Source organism: Bombina bombina, chromosome 1 (assembly GCF_027579735.1).
Source record: "Bombina bombina isolate aBomBom1 chromosome 1, aBomBom1.pri, whole genome shotgun sequence".
Lineage (NCBI taxonomy): Eukaryota > Metazoa > Chordata > Amphibia > Anura > Bombinatoridae > Bombina > Bombina bombina.
The window spans coordinates 310,756,715-310,776,222 of record NC_069499.1 but is presented as its reverse complement, the minus strand read 5'-3'; the positions used below and the strand labels follow the sequence as shown (position 1 = coordinate 310,776,222).

General features: G+C 43.0%; 1 protein-coding gene across 1 annotated transcript in view; it reads left to right on the top strand.

Moving 5' to 3' along the window:
* Positions 1 to 19,508, top strand: part of PTPN4 (protein tyrosine phosphatase non-receptor type 4) — a gene marked incomplete in the record, with an annotated part of 1,345,721 nt that overhangs the window by 808,177 nt on the left and 518,036 nt on the right. Inside the window, 1 exon segment of the mRNA XM_053698088.1 lies at positions 260 to 394. Within this exon segment, the coding sequence (XP_053554063.1) occupies positions 260 to 394 (135 nt within the window).

Genomic DNA, 19,508 nt, shown 5'->3' with positions numbered 1-19,508 from the left:
TGACAGGCATATTTCTCTAAACTGTCTGATATTTTCTAAGAAATGTCATTAGTAATGTATGGTCCCACGAATAATCTTTTGAAAAGCAAATTTTAGCTTAAAAGCTGTTTATTGCACTTAGCAGGGTTCTAGATGTGAATGAGAGTGGCACTTAGATTATAAAGCTCAAAAATGTTTGTGTCATTTTTTTGATAATTTGTTTTACTGAATGTATAAATCCTGTGCTTTCTTTAAGAACATGTTTGTTTTTTTTATTTAGATCTCCAAGCAAACCGTTGTCACGAAAACTTGTCAATAACATGGACTGGGAAGTAGTAAGCAGGAACTCTTTGTCTAATGAGAGATTGGAAACACAAAGTCTGCCTTCTCGATCTCCTCCTGGGTCACCCAATCAGTAAGTATTTCTTCTTAGGAGATTTATGTGTAACATGCACTACAAGTCCTTTTTTTTCTCTCCTGTATAATCTATCAGTCCTTGTGGGTAAATGTTTTATGGAGTAGGTAGAAGATACCTTTCAGCATTCTGAGGGGGGAAGGGTAACTACATATGTCCTCCCCTTCCTGTTTGAGTAAGTTCTGTTTCTACCTGTTTGGATTAAGGCAGACTGAGCAGAATTTATTTTCTTCATAAATGGAATGAGTCCACAGCTGCATTCATTACTTTTGGGATATAAGAACCTGGCCACTAGGAGGAGGCAAAGACACCCCAGCCAAATGCTTAAATACTCCTCCCACTCCCCTCATCCCCCAGTCTTTCTTTGCTTTTTGTCCCAGGAGGTTGGCAGAGAAGTGTCAGAAGTTTTCGATAGTCTCTTATGGAGGTTAGTACTCTTCAGCATGGAACTGGAGTTTTAAGTAGTCCTATCAGCCTCTCAGTGAGAGCATGGATGACTGTTAGAGTCTGGAGATGCAGGGAGAGTCTTTCTGCGAAACCATCCCAACGTATATTAACAGCTCCTCAAGCAATCAGCGTTGATGAGTTTCACTGCCTGCTTTCTTCTCTCAAATCCTTGGCAGAGGTGACGCTACTATCTGTCAAACTTGAAGGGCCGTGTTCCTGTTCCACGGCGTAGATTCCAGTAAGAGCTTTTCATTTTACTTCTCATGAATGTATTGTATTACTAATGTATAACTTAGGGTCTCAGTGAGGCTCCTTTTGTATCTTGGAATCAGGACCCTTAAAATTCCTCCTTCTTACTGGAAACTAGCCTTCTTTTTGCCTTTGCAGGAGGAAGGTAAATAAGAGAAGTGCTCCAGGTGTTTGTGAGAATGATTTCCAGTATGATTTGAGGCCCAGTTTTCCCCTAAGAGAGCTACTGTTTAGAGATAGGGATGTCTTTGGAGTATGGGTAGGGGCACAAGAACGCTATATGAGAGATAGTCACAGGTCTGCTACAGGTGTCGCGGGTACTGGTCCTTAGCCGCCATCTGTTGGTTTTACGTCATATATTTACTCACTGAATTGGCTATCTGCTGGAAGCATTTTTTGCTGCTTATGGTAAATCCAGTAGTATGGGTGCCTTTCGGGTAAGTGTGGGGGTTGTAATAAAAAAACAAAACAAAAGAAAAACAGGTAGATATTGACTTTTGACTATATCATAGCCGGGGGACTGTTATGTCATTTTTAGGTACCTAATTTCACCCTTCAGGTGTGTTATTGGGGGGGGGGGGGTTCATGCTTATATTTCTTTCCTAAGATATGTTGAGTTAAGTCATTCTCTTTGGCTTCAGTGCATGGAGGAGGTGAAGTTTTGGTGTCTGATTACTTCAATCAAGATTTCATTATTTTGAAAGCCAGAGTAGGTTTACTCTATTTCTTTCCTCTTAAAATTATGTCTAGACGTACTCCACATTAGTCTCTTCAGTAGGGCAGGGGTGGCTTTTAAGCAGTTAGGAACTTGTTAAGTGGGTTTTGCTGCTTTTTCCTAACATGTTGCTGCCCTGGTATAGAAAGCCAAGTAGGTTTACTCTGTCCTTTCTTTTTCCACAGGTCCCTGTAAGGAGTGTCGTCCTACCGTGAGAGCTGTCTCCCTGCCTGACAGCGAGAGATGCAGGTAAGTGCCTTATGTCTTCTGGGGCTGGATAGGAGGCTGGCACTGAATAGTTAACCCACAACAATGAAACACTGAAAGTGTTAACCATTCCTTTTGAATCTGCACATTATGGGACTAGTATCCTGAGTTCAGGATAATTTTAGGCAGAGGCAGGCACTATACATTGTGGCAGTGACTGGGGTTAACTCTTTTATGATAGGAAGGGGTTAACCCCATATTGTTTGCGGTATTCAGGAACAAATTCCTTTATTGAAAGGGTCTGATAAGGAAGATACGTCGGTAGCTTCTGAGGGTGAAATCTCAGATTTGGACAGTATAATTCTTTCTTCTGATGCTGAAGTTGTATCCTTCAGATTTAGGCTTGAACACCTTTGTGTACTGTTAAAGGAGGTTTCTCTTGTAAGATGTATCGAGTCCACAGATTCATCCATACTTGTGGGATATTCTCCTTCCTAACAGGAAGTGGCAAAGAGCACCCACAGCAGAGCTGTCTATATAGCTCCTCCCTCAGCTCCGCCCCCCCAGTCATTCTCTTTGCCTGCTTAACTGCTAGGAAGGGTAAAGTTAGTGTGGTGACAAAATTGTTAGTTTTTATTTTCTCAAGCAAAAGTTTATTTTAAATGGTACCGGTGTGTACTATTTACTCTCTGGCAGAAAAGGGATGAAGATTTCTGCAAGGAGGATAATGATCTTAGCACTTTGTAATTAAGATCCACTGCTGTTCTCACAAGAGCTGAAGAGTACAGGAAAACTTCAGTTGGGGGAACGGTTCGCAGGCTAAACTGCATTGAGGTATGTTCAGTCTATTTTTTTCTAGACAGACTGTGTTATTCTAGAAAAGGCTGGCAATATCCCCATGAGGGAAGGGTAAGCTGTATTCAGAAATTTAGTAGGAATCCCAGCTTGCATAAACGGCTCATTAGTTACTGGTGATACTGATAGGAAAAAACGTTTGTTTTTATTGCAAATATAACGTTTTTTGAGGGACTTTAAGGGGTCATTGTGGCTTGTTTAAGGGTTATTAACCCACATGGCTAGTTTAAGAAACACTCTGTGGTGTTTCTTTTAGGCCCCATAACATTGAGTGAGGTGGGAGGGGCCTATTTTCGCGCCTCAGTTGCGCAGTTTCTTTTCCTCAGAGACATCCAGCTGCTTCTTCAGATGTTCCTACTGTGTTTGAGGGCTGTAAAGAAGTTTTTTTTCCCCACAAATCGTTCCTAAAGGGCAGGTAGGCCGTGCTGAACTTTTTTTTTTTTTTTTTTACCGGTTTTGACGTTTTGTCAATCCGGTTTTTACATTAAGGGGTTTAATTGTTTATTTGAATAGTTGTGCAAAGTTACTAAAGCTTTATGATGCTACTGTAAAAATTTCGTTGAGTTTACTGCTTTTTTACACTGTTTTGCAGAGTTTGTGCATCTTTTTTTCTCTTAAAGGCACAGTGCCATTTTTTTCTAAGTGTTATTTGCTTTGATTAAAGTGTTTTCCAAACTTGCTTGTTACATTACTAGCCTGTTTAACACGTCTGACACAAATCCTTGTTCAATGTGTTTAGAAGCCATTGTGGAACCCCCTCTTAGAATGTGTCCCAATTGCACTGATATGTCTATAAATTATAAAGAGCATATTTTAGCACTTAAAGATATTGCAATAGATGATTCTCAGACAGAAGGAAATGAGGGTTTAACATCTAGTTCTCCCCAAGTGTCACAACCAGTAACGTCCGCACAAGTGACGCCTAGTACCTCTAGTGCGTCGAATTCATTTACTTTACAAGACATGGCCACAGTTATGAATACAACCCTCACAGAGGTTTTATCCAAACTGCCTGGTTTACAAGGAAAGTGTGACAGCTCTGGGTTAAGAACAAATGCTGAGCCGTCTGACGCATTAGTAGTCGTATCCGATATACCCTCACAGTGTTCTGAAGTAGGGGTAAGGTATTTGTTATCTAAGGGAGAAATTTCTGATTCAGGAAAGACGCTCCCTCAGACAGATTCTGATATGACGGCCTTTAAATTTAAATTTGAACACCTCAGCTTATTGCTCAGGGAGGTATTAGCGACTCTAGATGATTGTGACCCTATAGTGGTCCCAGAGAAATTGTGTAAAATGGACAAATACTTAGAGGTTCCCGTTTACACTGATGTTTTTCCAGTCCCTAAGAGGATTGTGAATATTGTTACTAAGGAGTGGGATAGGCCAGGTATTCCGTTCGCTCCCCCTCCTGTTTTTAAGAAAATGTTTCCCATATCTGACACCATGTGGGACTCGTGGCAGACAGTTCCTAAGGTGGAGGGAGCTATTTCTACTTTGGCTAAGCGTACAACTATACCTATCGAAGACAGTTGTGCTTTCAAAGATCCTATGGATAAAAAATTAGAGGGTCTCCTGAAGAAAATTTTTGTTCATCAAGGTTTTCTTCTCCAACCTATTGCATGCATTGTTCCTGTAACTACTGCAGCTGCTTTCTGGTTCGAGGCTCTAGAAGAGTCTCTTCAGATGGAGACTCCATTAGAGGATATTATGGACAGAATTAAGGCCCTTAAGTTGGCTAATTCTTTCATTACAGATGCCGCTTTCCAACTGGCTAAATTAGCGGCAAAGAATTCAGGTTTTGCCATTTTAGCACTCAGGGCGTTATGGCTTAAGTCCTGGTCTGCTGATGTGTCATCAAAATCTAAACTTTTGAACATCCCTTTAAAAGGAAAGACCCTATTCGGGTTTCCTTCCTAGGGACTCTGAGAAACTCGGTAGAAATGAAAATATTTCTGACGGAGGTCAGAAAATCAACACTCTTAACCTCTTGCCGAGCTCTTCATTCCATTCCTCAGCCATCAGTGGCTCAATGTATGGAGGTAATCGGACTCATGGTAGCGGCAATGGACATAGTTCCTTTTGCCCGCCTACACCTCAGACCACTGCAACTATGCATGCTCAAACAGTGGAATGGGGATTATGCAGATTTATCTCCTCAACTGCATCTGGACCAGGAGACCAGAGATTCTCTTCTCTGGTGGTTTTCTCAGGACCACCTGTCTCAGGTAATGTGTTTCCGCAGGCCAGAGTGGCTCATAGTAACAACAGATGCCAGCCTGCTAGGCTGGGATGCTGTCTGGAACTCCCTGAAAGCACAGGGCTTATGGTCTCGGGAGGAAACTCTTCTCCCGATAAACATTCTAGAACTGAGAGAGATATTCAATGTGCTTCAGGCGTGGACTCAGCTAGCTGCGGCCAAATTCATCAGATTTCAGTCGGACAACATCACGACTGTAGCTTATATCAATCATCAAGGAGGAACATGGAGTTCTCTAGCGATGATGGAGGTAACCAAAATAATCCGATGAGTGGAGGATCACTCTTGCCATCTCTCAGCAATCCATATCCCAGGGGTAGAGAACTGGGAGGCGGATTTCCTAAGTCGTCAGACTTTTCATCCGGGGGAGTGGGAGCTCCATCTGGAGGTATTTGCCCAGCTGACTCAGCTATGGGGCACACCAGAATTGGATCTGATGGCGTCCCGTCAGAATGCCAAACTTCCTCGTTACGGGTCCAGGTCCCGGGATCCCCAGGCGGTACTGATAGATGCTCTAGCAGTGCCCTGGTCCTTCAATCTGGCCTATGTATTTCCACCGTTTCCTCTCCTCCCACGTCTGGTTGCCAGAATGAAGCAGGAGAGAGCTTCGGTGATTCTGATAGCGCCTGCGTGGCCACGCAGGACTTTGTATACAGACCTAGTAGACGTGTCATCGGTTCCACCGTTAACTCTGCCAATGAGGCAGGACATTCTAATCCAAGGTCCATTCACGCATCCAAATCTAATTTCTCTGCGTCTGACTGTTTGTAGATTGAACTTCTGATTCTATCAAAGCGTGGTTTCTCTGAGTCGGTCATTGATATCCTGATTCAATCTAGAAAGCCTGTCACCAGGTAGATCTATCATAAGATTTGGCACAAATATTTTTATTGGTGTGAATCCAAGGGTTACTCATGGAGTAAGATTAGGATTCCTAGAATATTGTCCTTTCTCCAAGAAGGATTGGAAAAGGGATTATCAGCTAGTTCCTTAAAAGAACAAATATCTGTTTTGTCTATTCTTTTACACAAACGTCTGGCAGATGTCCCAGACGTTCAAGCGTTTAGTCAGGCCTTGGTCAGGATCAAGCCTGTATTTAAACCTGTTGCTCCGCCATGGATTCTAAATTTAGTTCTTAAAGTTCTTCAAGGGGTTCCGTTTGAACCTATGCGTCCCATAGATATTAAGCTACTATCTTGGAAAGTTTTGTTTTTAGTAGCTATCTCTTCGGCTCGAAGAGTTTCTGAGTTATCTGCTTTACAGTGTGATTCACCTTACCTTGTCTTCCATGCAGATAAGGTGGTTTTGCATACCAAACCTGGATTCCTTCTTAAGGTTGTTTCTAATAGGAATATCAATCAGGAGATTGTTGTTCCTTCACTGTGTCCTAATCCTTCATCAAAGAAGGAACGTCTGTTGCACAATCTTGATGTGGTTCGTGCTTTAAAGTTCTACTTACAAGCAACTAAAGATTTCCGTCAAACATCTTCATTGTTTGTTGTTTATTCTGGTAAACGGAGAGGTCAAAAGGCTACGGCTACCTCTCTTTCCTTTTGGTTGAAAAGCATCATCGGTTTGGCTTATGAGACTGCTGGTCAGAAGCCTCCTGAAAGAATTACTGCTCATTCTACTATAGCAATGGCTTCCACATGGGCTTTTAAAAATGAGGCTTCTGTTGAACAGATTTGTAAGGCGGCGACTTGGTCTTCGCTTCATACTTTTTCCAATTTTTCCAAATTCGATACTTTTGCTTCTTCAGAGGCTATTTTTGGGAGAAAGGTTCTACAAGCAGTGGTGCCTTCTTTTTAATGTACCTGTCTTGTCCCTCCCTTCATCCGTGTCCTAAAGCTTTGGTATTGGTGTCCCACAAGTATGGTATAATCCGTGGACTCGATACATCTTACAAGAGAAAACATAATTTATGCTTACCTGATAATAATTTTTTTTCTCTTGTGATGTTTCAAGTCCACGGCCCACCCTGTTTATTTAAGACAGGCAGTATTTCTCCAACATAGGTGTGTCCGGTCCACGGCGTCATCCTTACTTGTGGGATATTCTCTTCCCCAACAGGAAATGGCAAAGAGCCCAGCAAAGCTGGTCACATGATCCCTCCTAGGCTCCGCCTACCCCAGTCATTCTCTTTGCCGTTGTACAGGCAACATCTCCACGGAGATGGCTTAGAGTTTTTTAGTGTTTAACTGTAGTTTTTCATTATTCAATCAAGAGTTTGTTATTTTCAAATAGTGCTGGTACGTACTATTTACTCAGAAACAGAAAAGAGATGAAGAATTCTGTTTGTATGAGGAAAATGATTTTAGCAACCGTAACTAAAATCCATGGCTGTTCCACACAGGACTGTTGAGAGCAATTAACTTCAGTTGGGGGAACAGTGTGCAGTCTCTTACTGCTTGAGGTATGACACATTCTAACAAGACGATGTAATGCTGGAAGCTGTCATTTTCCCTATGGGATCCGGTAAGCCATGTTTATTACGATTGTAAATAAGGGCTTCACAAGGGCTTATTTAAACTGTAGACTTTTTCTGGGCTAAATCGATTGATTATTAACACATATTTAGCCTTGAGGAATCATTTTTTATGGGTATTTTGATATAATAATATCGGCAGGCACTGTTTTAGACACCTTATTCTTTAGGGGCTTTCCCAAAGCATAGGCAGAGTCTCATTTTCGCGCCGGTGTTGCGCACTTGTTTTTGAGAGGCATGGCATGCAGTCGCATGTGAGAGGAGCTCTGATACTTATAAAAGACTTCTGAAGGCGTCATTTGGTATCGTATTCCCCTTTGGGTTTGGTTGGGTCTCAGCAAAGCAGATACCAGGGACTGTAAAGGGGTTTAAAGCTTAAAACGGCTCCGGTTCCGTTATTTTAAGGGTTAAAGCTTCCAAAATTGGTGTGCAATATTTTCAAAGCTTTAAGACGCTGTGGTGAAAATTTGGTGAATTTTGAACAATTCCTTCATGTTTTTTCGCAATTGCAGTAATAAAGTGTGTTCAGTTTAAAATTTAAAGTGACAGTAACGGTTTTATTTTAAAACGTTTTTTGTACTTTCTGTTCAAGTTTATGCCTGTTTAACATGTCTGAACTACCAGATAGACTGTGTTCTGAATGTGGGGAAGCCAGAATTCCTATTCATTTAAATAAATGTGATTTATGTGATAATGACAATGATGCCCAAGATGATTCCTCAAGTGAGGGGAGTAAGCATGGTACTGCATCATTCCCTCCTTCGTCTACACGAGTCTTGCCCACTCAGGAGGCCCCTAGTACATCTAGCGCGCCAATACTCCTTACTATGCAACAATTAACGGCTGTAATGGATAATTCTGTCAAAAACATTTTAGCCAAAATGAACCCTTGTCAGCGTAAGCGTGGCTGCTCTGTTTTAGTTACTGAAGAGCATGACGACGCTGATATTAATATCTCTGAAGGGCCCCTAACCCAATCTGAGGGGGCCAGGGAGGTTTTGTCTGAGGGAGAAATTACTGATTTAGGGAACATTTCTCAGCAGGCTGAATCTGATGTGATTACATTTAAATTTAAATTGGAACATCTCCGCATTTTGCTTAAGGAGGTATTATCCACTCTGGATGATTGTGAAAATTTAGTCATCCCAGAGAAACTATGTAAAATGGACAAGTTCCTAGAGGTGCCGGGGCTCCCAGAAGCTTTTCCTATACCCAAGCGGGTGGCGGACATTGTTAATAAAGAATGGGAAAGGCCCGGTATTCCTTTCGTCCCTCCCCCCATATTTAAAAACTTGTTTCCTATGGTCGACCCCAGAAAGGACTTATGGCAGTCAGTCCCCAAGGTCGAGGGAGCGGTTTCTACTTTAAACAAACGCACCACTATTCCCATAGAGGATAGTTGTGCTTTCAAAGATCCTATGGATAAAAAATTAGAAGGTTTGCTTAAAAAGATGTTTGTTCAGCAGGGTTACCTTCTACAACCCATTTCATGCATTGTCCCTGTCACTACTGCCGCATATTTCTGGTTTGATGAACTGCTAAAGGTGCTCGATAGTGACTCTCCTCCTTATGAGGAGATTATGGACAGAATCAATGCTCTCAAATTGGCTAATTCTTTCACTCTAGACGCCTCTTTGCAATTGGCTAAGTTAGCGGCTAAGAACTCTGGGTTTGCTATTGTGGCGCGCAGAGCGCTTTGGTTGAAATCTTGGTCGGCTGATGCGTCTTCCAAGAACAAGCTACTAAACATTCCTTTCAAGGGGAAAACGTTGTTTGGTCCTGACTTGAAAGAGATTATCTCTGATATCACTGGGGGTAAGGGCCACGCCCTTCCTCAGGATCGGCCTTTCAAGGCAAAAAATAGACCTAATTTTCGTCCCTTTCGTAAAAACGGACCAGCCCAAGGTGCTACGTCCTCTAAGCAAGAGGGTAATACTTCTCAGGCCAAGCCAGCTTGGAGACCAATGCAAGGCTGGAACAAGGGAAAGCAGGCCAAGAAACCTGCCACTGCTACCAAGACAGCATGAAATATTGGCCCCCGATCCGGGACCGGATCTGTGGGGGGCAGACTCTCTCTCTTCGCTCAGGCTTGGGCAAGAGATGTTCTGGATCCTTGGGCGCTAGAAATAGTCTCCCAGGGTTATCTTCTGGAATTCAAGGGACTTCCCCCAAGGGGGAGGTTCCACAGGTCGCAGTTGTCTTCAGACCACATAAAAAGACAGGCGTTCTTACATTGTGTAGAAGACCTGTTAAAAAATGGGAGTGATTCATCCTGTTCCATTAAGAGAACAGGGGATGGGGTTCTACTCCAATCTGTTCATAGTTCCCAAAAAAGAGGGAACGTTCAGACCAATCCTAGATCTCAAGATCTTAAACAAATTTCTCAAGGTCCCATCGTTCAAGATGGAAACCATCCGAACTATCCTTCCTTCCATCCAGGAAGGTCAATTCATGACCACGGTGGATTTAAAGGATGCGTATCTACATATTCCTATCCACAAGGAACATCATCGGTTCCTAAGGTTTGCATTCCTGGACAAACATTACCAGTTCGTGGCGCTTCCTTTCGGATTAGCCACTGCTCCAAGGATTTTCACAAAGGTACTAGGGTCCCTTCTAGCGGTGCTAAGACCAAGGGGCATTGCAGTAGTACCTTACCTGGACGACATTCTGATTCAAGCGTCGTCCCTTCCTCAAGCAAAGGCTCACACGGACATTGTCCTGGCCTTTCTCAGATCTCACGGCTGGAAAGTGAACGTGGAAAAGAGTTCTCTATCCCCGTCAACAAGGGTTCCCTTCTTGGGAACAATTATAGACTCCTTAGAAATGAGGATCTTTCTAACAGAGGCCAGAAAAACAAAGCTTCTGGACTCTTGTCGGATACTTCATTCCGTTCCTCTTCCTTCCATAGCTCAGTGCATGGAAGTGATCGGGTTGATGGTGGCGGCGATGGACATAGTTCCTTTTGCGCGCATTCATCTAAGACCATTACAACTGTGCATGCTCAGTCAGTGGAATGGGGACTATACAGACTTGTCTCCGAAGATACAAGTAAATCAGAAGACCAGAGACTCACTCCGTTGGTGGCTGTCCCTGGACAATCTGTCTCAAGGGATGATGTTCCACAGACCAGAGTGGGTCATTGTCACGACCGACGCCAGTCTGATAGGCTGGGGCGCGGTCTGGGGATCCCTGAAAGCTCAGGGTCTTTGGTCTCGGGAAGAATCTCTTCTACCGATAAATATTCTGGAACTGAGAGCGATATTCAATGCTCTCCAGGCCTGGCCCCAGCTTGCGAGGACCAGGTTCATACGGTTTCAATCAGACAACATGACGACTGTTGCGTACATCAACCATCAGGGGGGAACAAGGAGTTCCCTAGCGATGGAAGAAGTAACCAAAATAATTCTTTGGGCGGAGTCTCACTCCTGCCACCTGTCTGCTATCCACATCCCAGGAGTGGAAAATTGGGAAGCGGATTTTCTGAGTCGGCAGACATTGCATCCGGGGGAGTGGGAACTCCATCCGGAAATCTTTGCCCAAGTCACTCACCTGTGGGGCATTCCAGACATGGATCTGATGGCCTCTCGTCAGAACTTCAAAGTTCCTTGCTACGGGGCCAGATCCAGGGATCCCAAGGCGGCTCTAGTGGATGCACTAGTGGCACCTTGGACCTTCAAACTAGCTTATGTGTTCCCGCCATTTCCTCTCATCCCCAGGCTGATAGCCAGGATCAAGCAGGAGAGGGCGTCGGTGATCTTGATAGCTCCTGCGTGGCCACGCAGGACTTGGTATGCAGATCTGGTGAATATGTCATCGGCTCCACCTTGGAAGCTACCTTTGAGACGAGACCTTCTTGTTCAGGGTCCGTTCGAACATCCGAATCTGGTTTCACTCCAGCTGACTGCTTGGAGATTGAACGCTTGATTTTATCGAAGCGAGGATTCTCAGATTCTGTTATCGATACTCTTGTTCAGGCCAGAAAGCCTGTGACTAGAAAGATTTACCACAAAATTTGGAAAAAATATATCTGTTGGTGTGAATCTAAAGGATTCCCTTGGGACAAGGTTAAGATTCCTAGGATTCTATCCTTCCTTCGAGAAGGATTGGAAAAAGGATTATCTGCAAGTTCCCTGAAGGGACAGATTTCTGCCTTGTCGGTATTACTTCACAAAAAGCTGGCAGCTGTGCCAGATGTTCAAGCCTTTGTGCAGGCTCTGGTTAGAATCAAGCCTGTTTACAAACCTTTGACTCCTCCTTGGAGTCTCAATTTAGTTCTTTCAGTTCTTCAGGGGGTTCCGTTTGAACCCTTACATTCCGTTGATATTAAGTTATTATCTTGGAAAGTTTTGTTTTTAGTTGCGATTTCTTCTGCCAGAAGAGTCTCAGAATTATCTGCTCTGCAGTGTTCTCCTCCTTATCTGGTGTTCCATGCAGATAAGGTGGTTTTACGTACTAAACCTGGTTTTCTTCCAAAAGTTGTTTCTAACAAAAACATTAACCAGGAGATTATCGTACCTTCTCTGTGTCCGAAACCAGTTTCAAAGAAGGAACGTTTGTTGCACAATTTGGATGTTGTTCGCGCTCTAAAATTCTATTTAGATGCTACAAAGGATTTTAGACAAACATCTTCCTTGTTTGTTGTTTATTCAGGTAAAAGGAGAGGTCAAAAAGCAACTTCTACCTCTCTCTCTTTTTGGATTAAAAGCATCATCAGATTGGCTTACGAGACTGCCGGACGGCAGCCTCCCGAAAGAATCACAGCTCATTCCACTAGGGCTGTGGCTTCCACATGGGCCTTCAAGAACGAGGCTTCTGTTGATCAGATATGTAGGGCAGCGACTTGGTCTTCACTGCACACTTTTACCAAATTTTACAAGTTTGATACTTTTGCTTCTTCTGAGGCTATTTTTGGGAGAAAGGTTTTGCAAGCCGTGGTGCCTTCCATTTAGGTGACCTGATTTGCTCCCTCCCTTCATCCGTGTCCTAAAGCTTTGGTATTGGTTCCCACAAGTAAGGATGACGCCGTGGACCGGACACACCTATGTTGGAGAAAACAGAATTTATGTTTACCTGATAAATTTCTTTCTCCAACGGTGTGTCCGGTCCACGGCCCGCCCTGGTTTTTTTAATCAGGTCTGATATTTTATTTTCTTTAACTACAGTCACCACGGTACCATATGGTTTCTCCTATGCAAATATTCCTCCTTAACGTCGGTCGAATGACTGGGGTAGGCGGAGCCTAGGAGGGATCATGTGACCAGCTTTGCTGGGCTCTTTGCCATTTCCTGTTGGGGAAGAGAATATCCCACAAGTAAGGATGACGCCGTGGACCGGACACACCGTTGGAGAAAGAAATTTATCAGGTAAACATAAATTCTGTTATTTTTATTTAAAAAAACCTCAGTCACCTCTGCACCCTATAGTTTCTCCTTTTTCTTCCTAGCCTTCGGTCGAATGACTGGGGGGGCGGAGCTGAGGGAGGAGCTATATAGACAGCTCTGCTGTGGGTGCTCTCTTTGCCACTTCCTGTTAGGAAGGAGAATATCCCACAAGTATGGATGAATCCGTGGACTTGATACAGCACAAGAGAAATACATTTATCAGGTAAGCATAAATTATGTTTTTGGCTACTCTTGATGACTCAGATACTCCTACCGCTGTCATCCCTAGGAAATCTGACAAGCTTAATAAATACTTTGTTGTTCCTTTCTCTGTGCTAGACCGTGCCACAGAGATTATAGCACAGGAATGGGAGAGACCTGGGATTCCATTTTCCCCGTTTTCTGTCTTTAAAAATATGTTTCCTGTTGCTGACTCCATTAAGGAGTTGTGGCAAACAGTTCCTAAGGTAGAAGGGGCCATTTCTACTCTGGCTAAGAGAACTACTATTCCTATTGAGGATGGCTGCTCCTTTAAGGATCCAATAAACAAAAAGCTGGAGGCTTATTTGAAAAAAAAATGTATTTTCATCAAGGTCTACAATGGCAACCTGCAGTGTGTATTGCCACTGTGACAAGTGCTGCATCCTATTGGTTCGACGCCTTGTCTGAGCCTCTTCAGGTAGAGACTCCTTTAGAGGAACTCAAAGATAGGATTAAGGCTCTTAATTTGGCCAATTCCTTTATTACTGACACTTCCTTACAGGTCATTAAATTGGGAGCCAATTGCGCGCAGAGCATTATGGCTGAAATCTTGGTCAGCCGATGTTTCCTCTAAATCTAAGCCTCTGACGATCCCTTACAAGGGCAAGACCTTGTTTGGACCCGGTCTGACAGAAATTATTTCTGATATTACGAGGGGGATAGGGTCTTTTCTCCCACAAGACAAGAAGAATAGACCGAAAGGACGTCAGAGTAATTTTCGTTACTTTCATAACTCCAGAGGAAAATCTTCCTCTTCCAACCAGGAACAGTCCAAGTCGTCTTGGAAGCCTAGTCAGTCTTGGAATGTGTACAGGATCTTTCCTCTCTGGAAAGTGAATCTGGTAAAAAGTTCCCTTGTTCCAGCTACAAGGGTAGTTTTCTTAGGGACCATAATAGATTCCCTATCGATGAAGATATTTCTGACAGAGGTCAGGAGAGCCAAACTTTTTGCCTCTCGCTACTGTTCGGCCAACAGTGGCTCAATGTATGGAGGTAATTGGTCTGATCGTTGCTTCCATGGACATCATTTCCCTTTGCTCGATTCCATTTGATTCCATTTGCAGCTATGCATGCTCAGTCAATGGAACGGGGACCATCCGGATCTTTCTCAGAGGATAGTTCCTCATCAAGAGACTCAGTCGTCAAGAGACTCTCTCCGTGGTGGCTGTCTCAGGGAACTTGCTTTCGGAGACCATCCTGGGTGATTGTGACCATGGACGCCAGCCTGCTGGGTTGGGGAGCAGTCTGGGACTTATTAAAGGCGCAGGGCCTTTGGACTCAGGAGTCTGCTCTCCCCATAAACATCTTGGAGTTGAGAGCAATTTCATTGCTCTGATGGCTTGGCCACAGTTGTCCTCAGCCCGGTTTATCAGGTTCCAGTTAGACAACATAACTTAAGGGAGGAACTTGGAGTTCCTTAGCCTTGAAGGAGGTGGCTCGGATTATTCAGTGAGTGGAAGCTCACAATTGCTGTCTATCTGCTATCCACATTCCAGGAGTGGACATCTTGGAAGCGGATTTTCTGAGCAGACGGACTTTTCATCCCGGTGAGTGGGCACTCCATCCGGAGGTGTTCTCCAGTTTAACACTCAGATGGGGGGTGCCGGAATTTAATCTGATGGCGTCTCGGCATAACTTCCCAGCTATGGTTCAAGGTCAAGAGATCCATAGGCTGCTCTGGTAGATGCTCTGGCAGTCCCTTGGTATTTCAAGCTGGTAAATCTGTTTCCTCCGTTTGCTCTTCTTCCATGAGTCATTGCTCGTATCAAACGAGAGGGCATCAGTGATTCTTGTAGCCCCTGCGTGGCCTCGCAGGTGCTGGTATGCAGTCCTAGTGGAGATGTCTTCTCTCTCGCCTTGGAGACTGCCTCTGAGGAAGGACCTTCTGATTCAGGGTCCGTTCTTTCATCTAAATCTCGTTTCTCTGAATCTGACTGCTTGGAGATTGAACGCTTAGTTCTGTCTAAGTGTGGTTTTTCAGAGTCGGTCATTGAAACCATGATTCAGGCTCGCAAACCTGTTACTAGAAAGATTTACCATAAGGTATGGTGTAAACACCTTTATTGGTGTGAATCCAAGGGCTACTCTTCAAGATTTTGTCCTTTCTCCAGGAAGGTCTGGAGAAGGTTTTGTCAGTCAGTACCCTGAAGGGTCAGATTTCTGCATTGTCTAGTTTGCTACATAAGCGTCTTGTGGACGTGCCAGATGTGCAAACTCTTTGTCAGGCTTTGGTCAGAATCAGGCCTGTGTTTAAGTCTGTTGCTCTTCCTTAGAGCCTTAACCTTGTTCTTTAAGTTCTGCAGCAGGCTCCGTTTGAGCCATTGCATTCCATAGATATTAAGTTGTTATCCTGGAAGGTTTTGTTTGCTTTTGTTTATGGCTATCTCTTCTGCTTGGAGAGTCTTGGAACTCTCAGCTTTGCAGTATGATTATCTTATTTTTTCATGCTGATGAGGTGGTTCTTCGTACTAAGTTAGGCTTCCTTCCTAAAGTTGTATCAGATAGAAATATTTATCAGGAAATTGTTGTTCCTTCCTTATGTCCTAATCCTCCTTATAAGGAACGTTTGTTGCACAACTTGGATGTTGTGCATGCTCTTAAATTCAATCTACAGGCGACTAAGGATTTTCACCAGTCTTCTGCCCTGTTTGTTTGTTTGTTTGTTTTTCCGGGAAACATAAAGGTCAGAAAGCTACTGCTACTTCTTTCTCTCTGTTTGAGAAGTATAATTCGTTTTGCTTATGAGACTGCTGGTCAGCAGCCTTCTGAGAGAATTACGATTCATTCCACGAGAGTGGTTTCCTCCTCTTGGGCTTTTAAAAATGAAGCTTCTGTGGAACAGATTTGCAAGGCTGCAACTTGGTCTTCCTTGCACACTTTCTAAATTTAAAGGGACAGTAAACACCAGAATTTGTGTTGTTTAAAAAGGTGGATAATTCCTTTATTACTCATTCCCCAATTTTGCATAACCAACACGGTTACAATAATATACTTTTTACCTCTTGTATCTATGGCTCTGCAAACTGCCCCCTTATTTCAGTTCTTTTGACAGACTTGCATTTTTAGCCAATCAGTTCTTGCTCTTAGGAGCTTCACGTGCCTGAGCTCAATGTTATCTATATGAAACACATGAACTAATGCCCTCTAGTGGTGAAAAACTGTCAAAATGTTTTCAGATTAGAAGTGGCCTTCAAGGTCTAAGAAATTAGCATATATACCTCCTAGATTTAGCTTTCAACTAAGAATACCAAGAGAACAAAGCAAAATTGGTAATAAAAGTAAATTGGAAATTACATGCCCTATTTAAATCATGAAAGTTTTTTTTTTTTACTTGACTGTCCCTTTAACAAATTTGATACTTTTGCCTTGGCTGAGGCTTCTTTTGGGAGAAAGGTTCTTCAAGCGGTAGTGCCTTCCATTTAGGTCTTCCTGCCTTGTCCCATCTGTGTCCTCTAGCTTGGGTATTGGTTCCCAACAGTAAATGATGACGCCATGGACTCACCATATCTTAGAAAGGAAAACTAAATTTATGCTTACCTGATAAATTTCTTTCTTTCCGCATATGGTGAGTCCACGGCTCTGCCCTTTATTTTAAGACAGTTGAATTTAACTAAACCTCAGGCACCTCTACACCTTGTATTATTCCTTTTTCTCCATTTTCCTTCGGTCAAATGATTGGGGGTTGTGGGAAGGGGAGTGATACTTAACAGCTTGGCTGTGATGCTCTTTGCCTCCTCCTGCTGGCCAGGAGAGGTATTCCCAACAGTAAATGATGACGCCGTGGACTCACCATATCCGGAAATAAATACATTTATCAGGTAAGCATAAATAGTTTTCTTCTACAAGATACAAGTCCACGGATTCATCCTTCCTTGTGGGCTATTATCCTCCTGCTAACAGGAAGTGGCAAAGAGCACCACAGCAGAGCTGTATATATAGCTCCTCCCTTCTCTCCACCCCCAGTCATTCTCTTTGCCTATGCTAGTAATAGGAAGAGGTAAAGTGAAAGAGGTGTTAAAATGTTAGTTTTTAAATGGTACCGGTGAGTACTATTTTCCTCAGGCAGAATATAGAAGAAGATTTCTTCCCTGAGGTTGATGATCTTAGCAGTTGTCACTAAGATCCATGTGGGTTCCCACAGAATGGCTGAGGAGTACTAGAGAAATCTTCAGTGTGGGGAACGTTTTCATGCTACAAGCATTGAGGTATGTTCAGTCATTTATTTCTGAGGAGACTGTGATATATCAGAACTGGCTGACATAGTTCCCAAAGAGGGAAGGGGTAAGCAGTAATCCTATAGACATAAGAAGGAGTATTACTGAAATCCTGTGTATTTATTTTTTATCAGGGCTAAATGAAGCAAGAAATTATGGCAGCATGTTTAAGACACTGGGGCAGCATAACGGTTTTTATTGCAAAACGGTTATATAGCTGGTTGTTGTACATTGTGCTGGGGGTTCACATGGCTTTAATCATACATTTTATGAATTATTATAATTATTATCGGTTATTTGTGGAGCACCAACAGATTCCGCAGTGCTGTGTATGCTTATCCACATGGCTAGTTCTACACCACTTTACATGCGGTTGTTTAGGCTGAGAGTACATCGTACATGATGGGCGGGGCCTAATTTTCGCGCCTCAGATGCGCAGTTAATTTTGTCAAGAAGGCAGCAAACTTCAACTTCGGTTGGGCCCAAACTGAGTGATTGTCTACCGGAGTGATATTGAAACGTTTGTCAGATCCCTGGGGGCACGTAGGCGCCACAGCAGAGCTGTGGCGAGGTGCAGGGGTTTGTCTAAGTTTTTTAATTTCATAACGGTTTTGTGTTAAATTACTCATTTAGGAGGTTTAATTTGTCCCTTGCTTGTGGTGCAATATCCGACTTCAATATAGGATAGGAATACCTTAAAATTGTTTGTTAACATTTTTAAGCAGATTTGGAAAAAGTGTGCGCTTTTTTTATTTCTTAAAGACTCAGTACTCGTTTTTCAAAAATGTTGTTTTGCATCAATAAATAAAATGTTAAATGACTTTTGTGGTTATTATTGTCTGACATTGAAGAAAGTCAATGCTCTTTGTGTTTAGAAGCCATTGTGGAACCCCCTCTTAAATTGTGTCCTTGTACTGAAAGGGCCTTACACTGAAAAAGAACATATTTTAGGTAATAAAAGTGTGTCTAAGGATGATTCTCAGTCTGTCACAACCTTTAACCCCCACTCGAGCAACGCCAAGTACTTCTAGTGCGTATAATTATTTTACTCTGCAAGATATGGCTGCAGTTATGTCTACTACCCTTACAGAGGTATTATCTACACTGCCAGTTTTACAGGGTAAACGCAGTAGGTTAGGTATTAAGGTAAATACTGAACCCTCTGATGCCTTATTGGACATTTCCGATGTACCCTCACAGTGCTCTGACTTGGGGGTCGGGGAATTGCTGTCTGAGGGAGAACTTTCAGACTCAGGAAATGTGTTGCCTCAGACAGATTCGGACGTGATGTCCTTTAAGTTTAGGCTTGAACACCTCCTCCGCCTGTTACTTCGGGAGGTTTTAGCGACTCTGGATGATTGTGACCCTATTGTAATACCACCATAGAAATTGTGTAAGATGGACAAATATATAGAGGTGCCTACATACACTGATGTTTTTCCAGTTCCTAAAAGAATTTCGGACATTGTTACAAAGGAATGGGATAGGCCAGGTATACCGTTCTCTCCCCCTCCTAATTTTAAGAAAATGTTTCCCATATCTGACACCATTCGGGATTCTTGGCAAACGGTCCCTAAGGTGGAGGGGGCTATTTCTACCCTGGCTAAGCGTACAACTATACCTATTGAGGACAGTTGTGCTTTCAAAGACCCTATGGATAAAAAGTTAGAGGGTCTTCTAAAGAAATTTATTCATCAGGGTTTTCTTTTACAACCTGTAGCTTGCATTGTTCCAGTTACTACTGAAGCAGCTTTTTGGTTTGATGCTCTAGAAGAGTCTCTTAAGGTTGAGACCCCATTAGATGACATTTTGGATAGAATTAAGGCTCTCAAGCTAGCTAATTCTTTTATTACTGATGCCGCTTTCAAATGGCTAAATTAGCGGCGAAAAATGCAGGTTTTGCCATTTTAGCGCATAGAGCGTTATGGCTCAAATCTTGGTCTGCTAATGTGTCATCAAAATCTAAGCTTTTAGCTATTCTTTTTAAAGGTAAGACCCTATTCTGGCCTGAATTGAAGGAAATCATTTCTGACATTA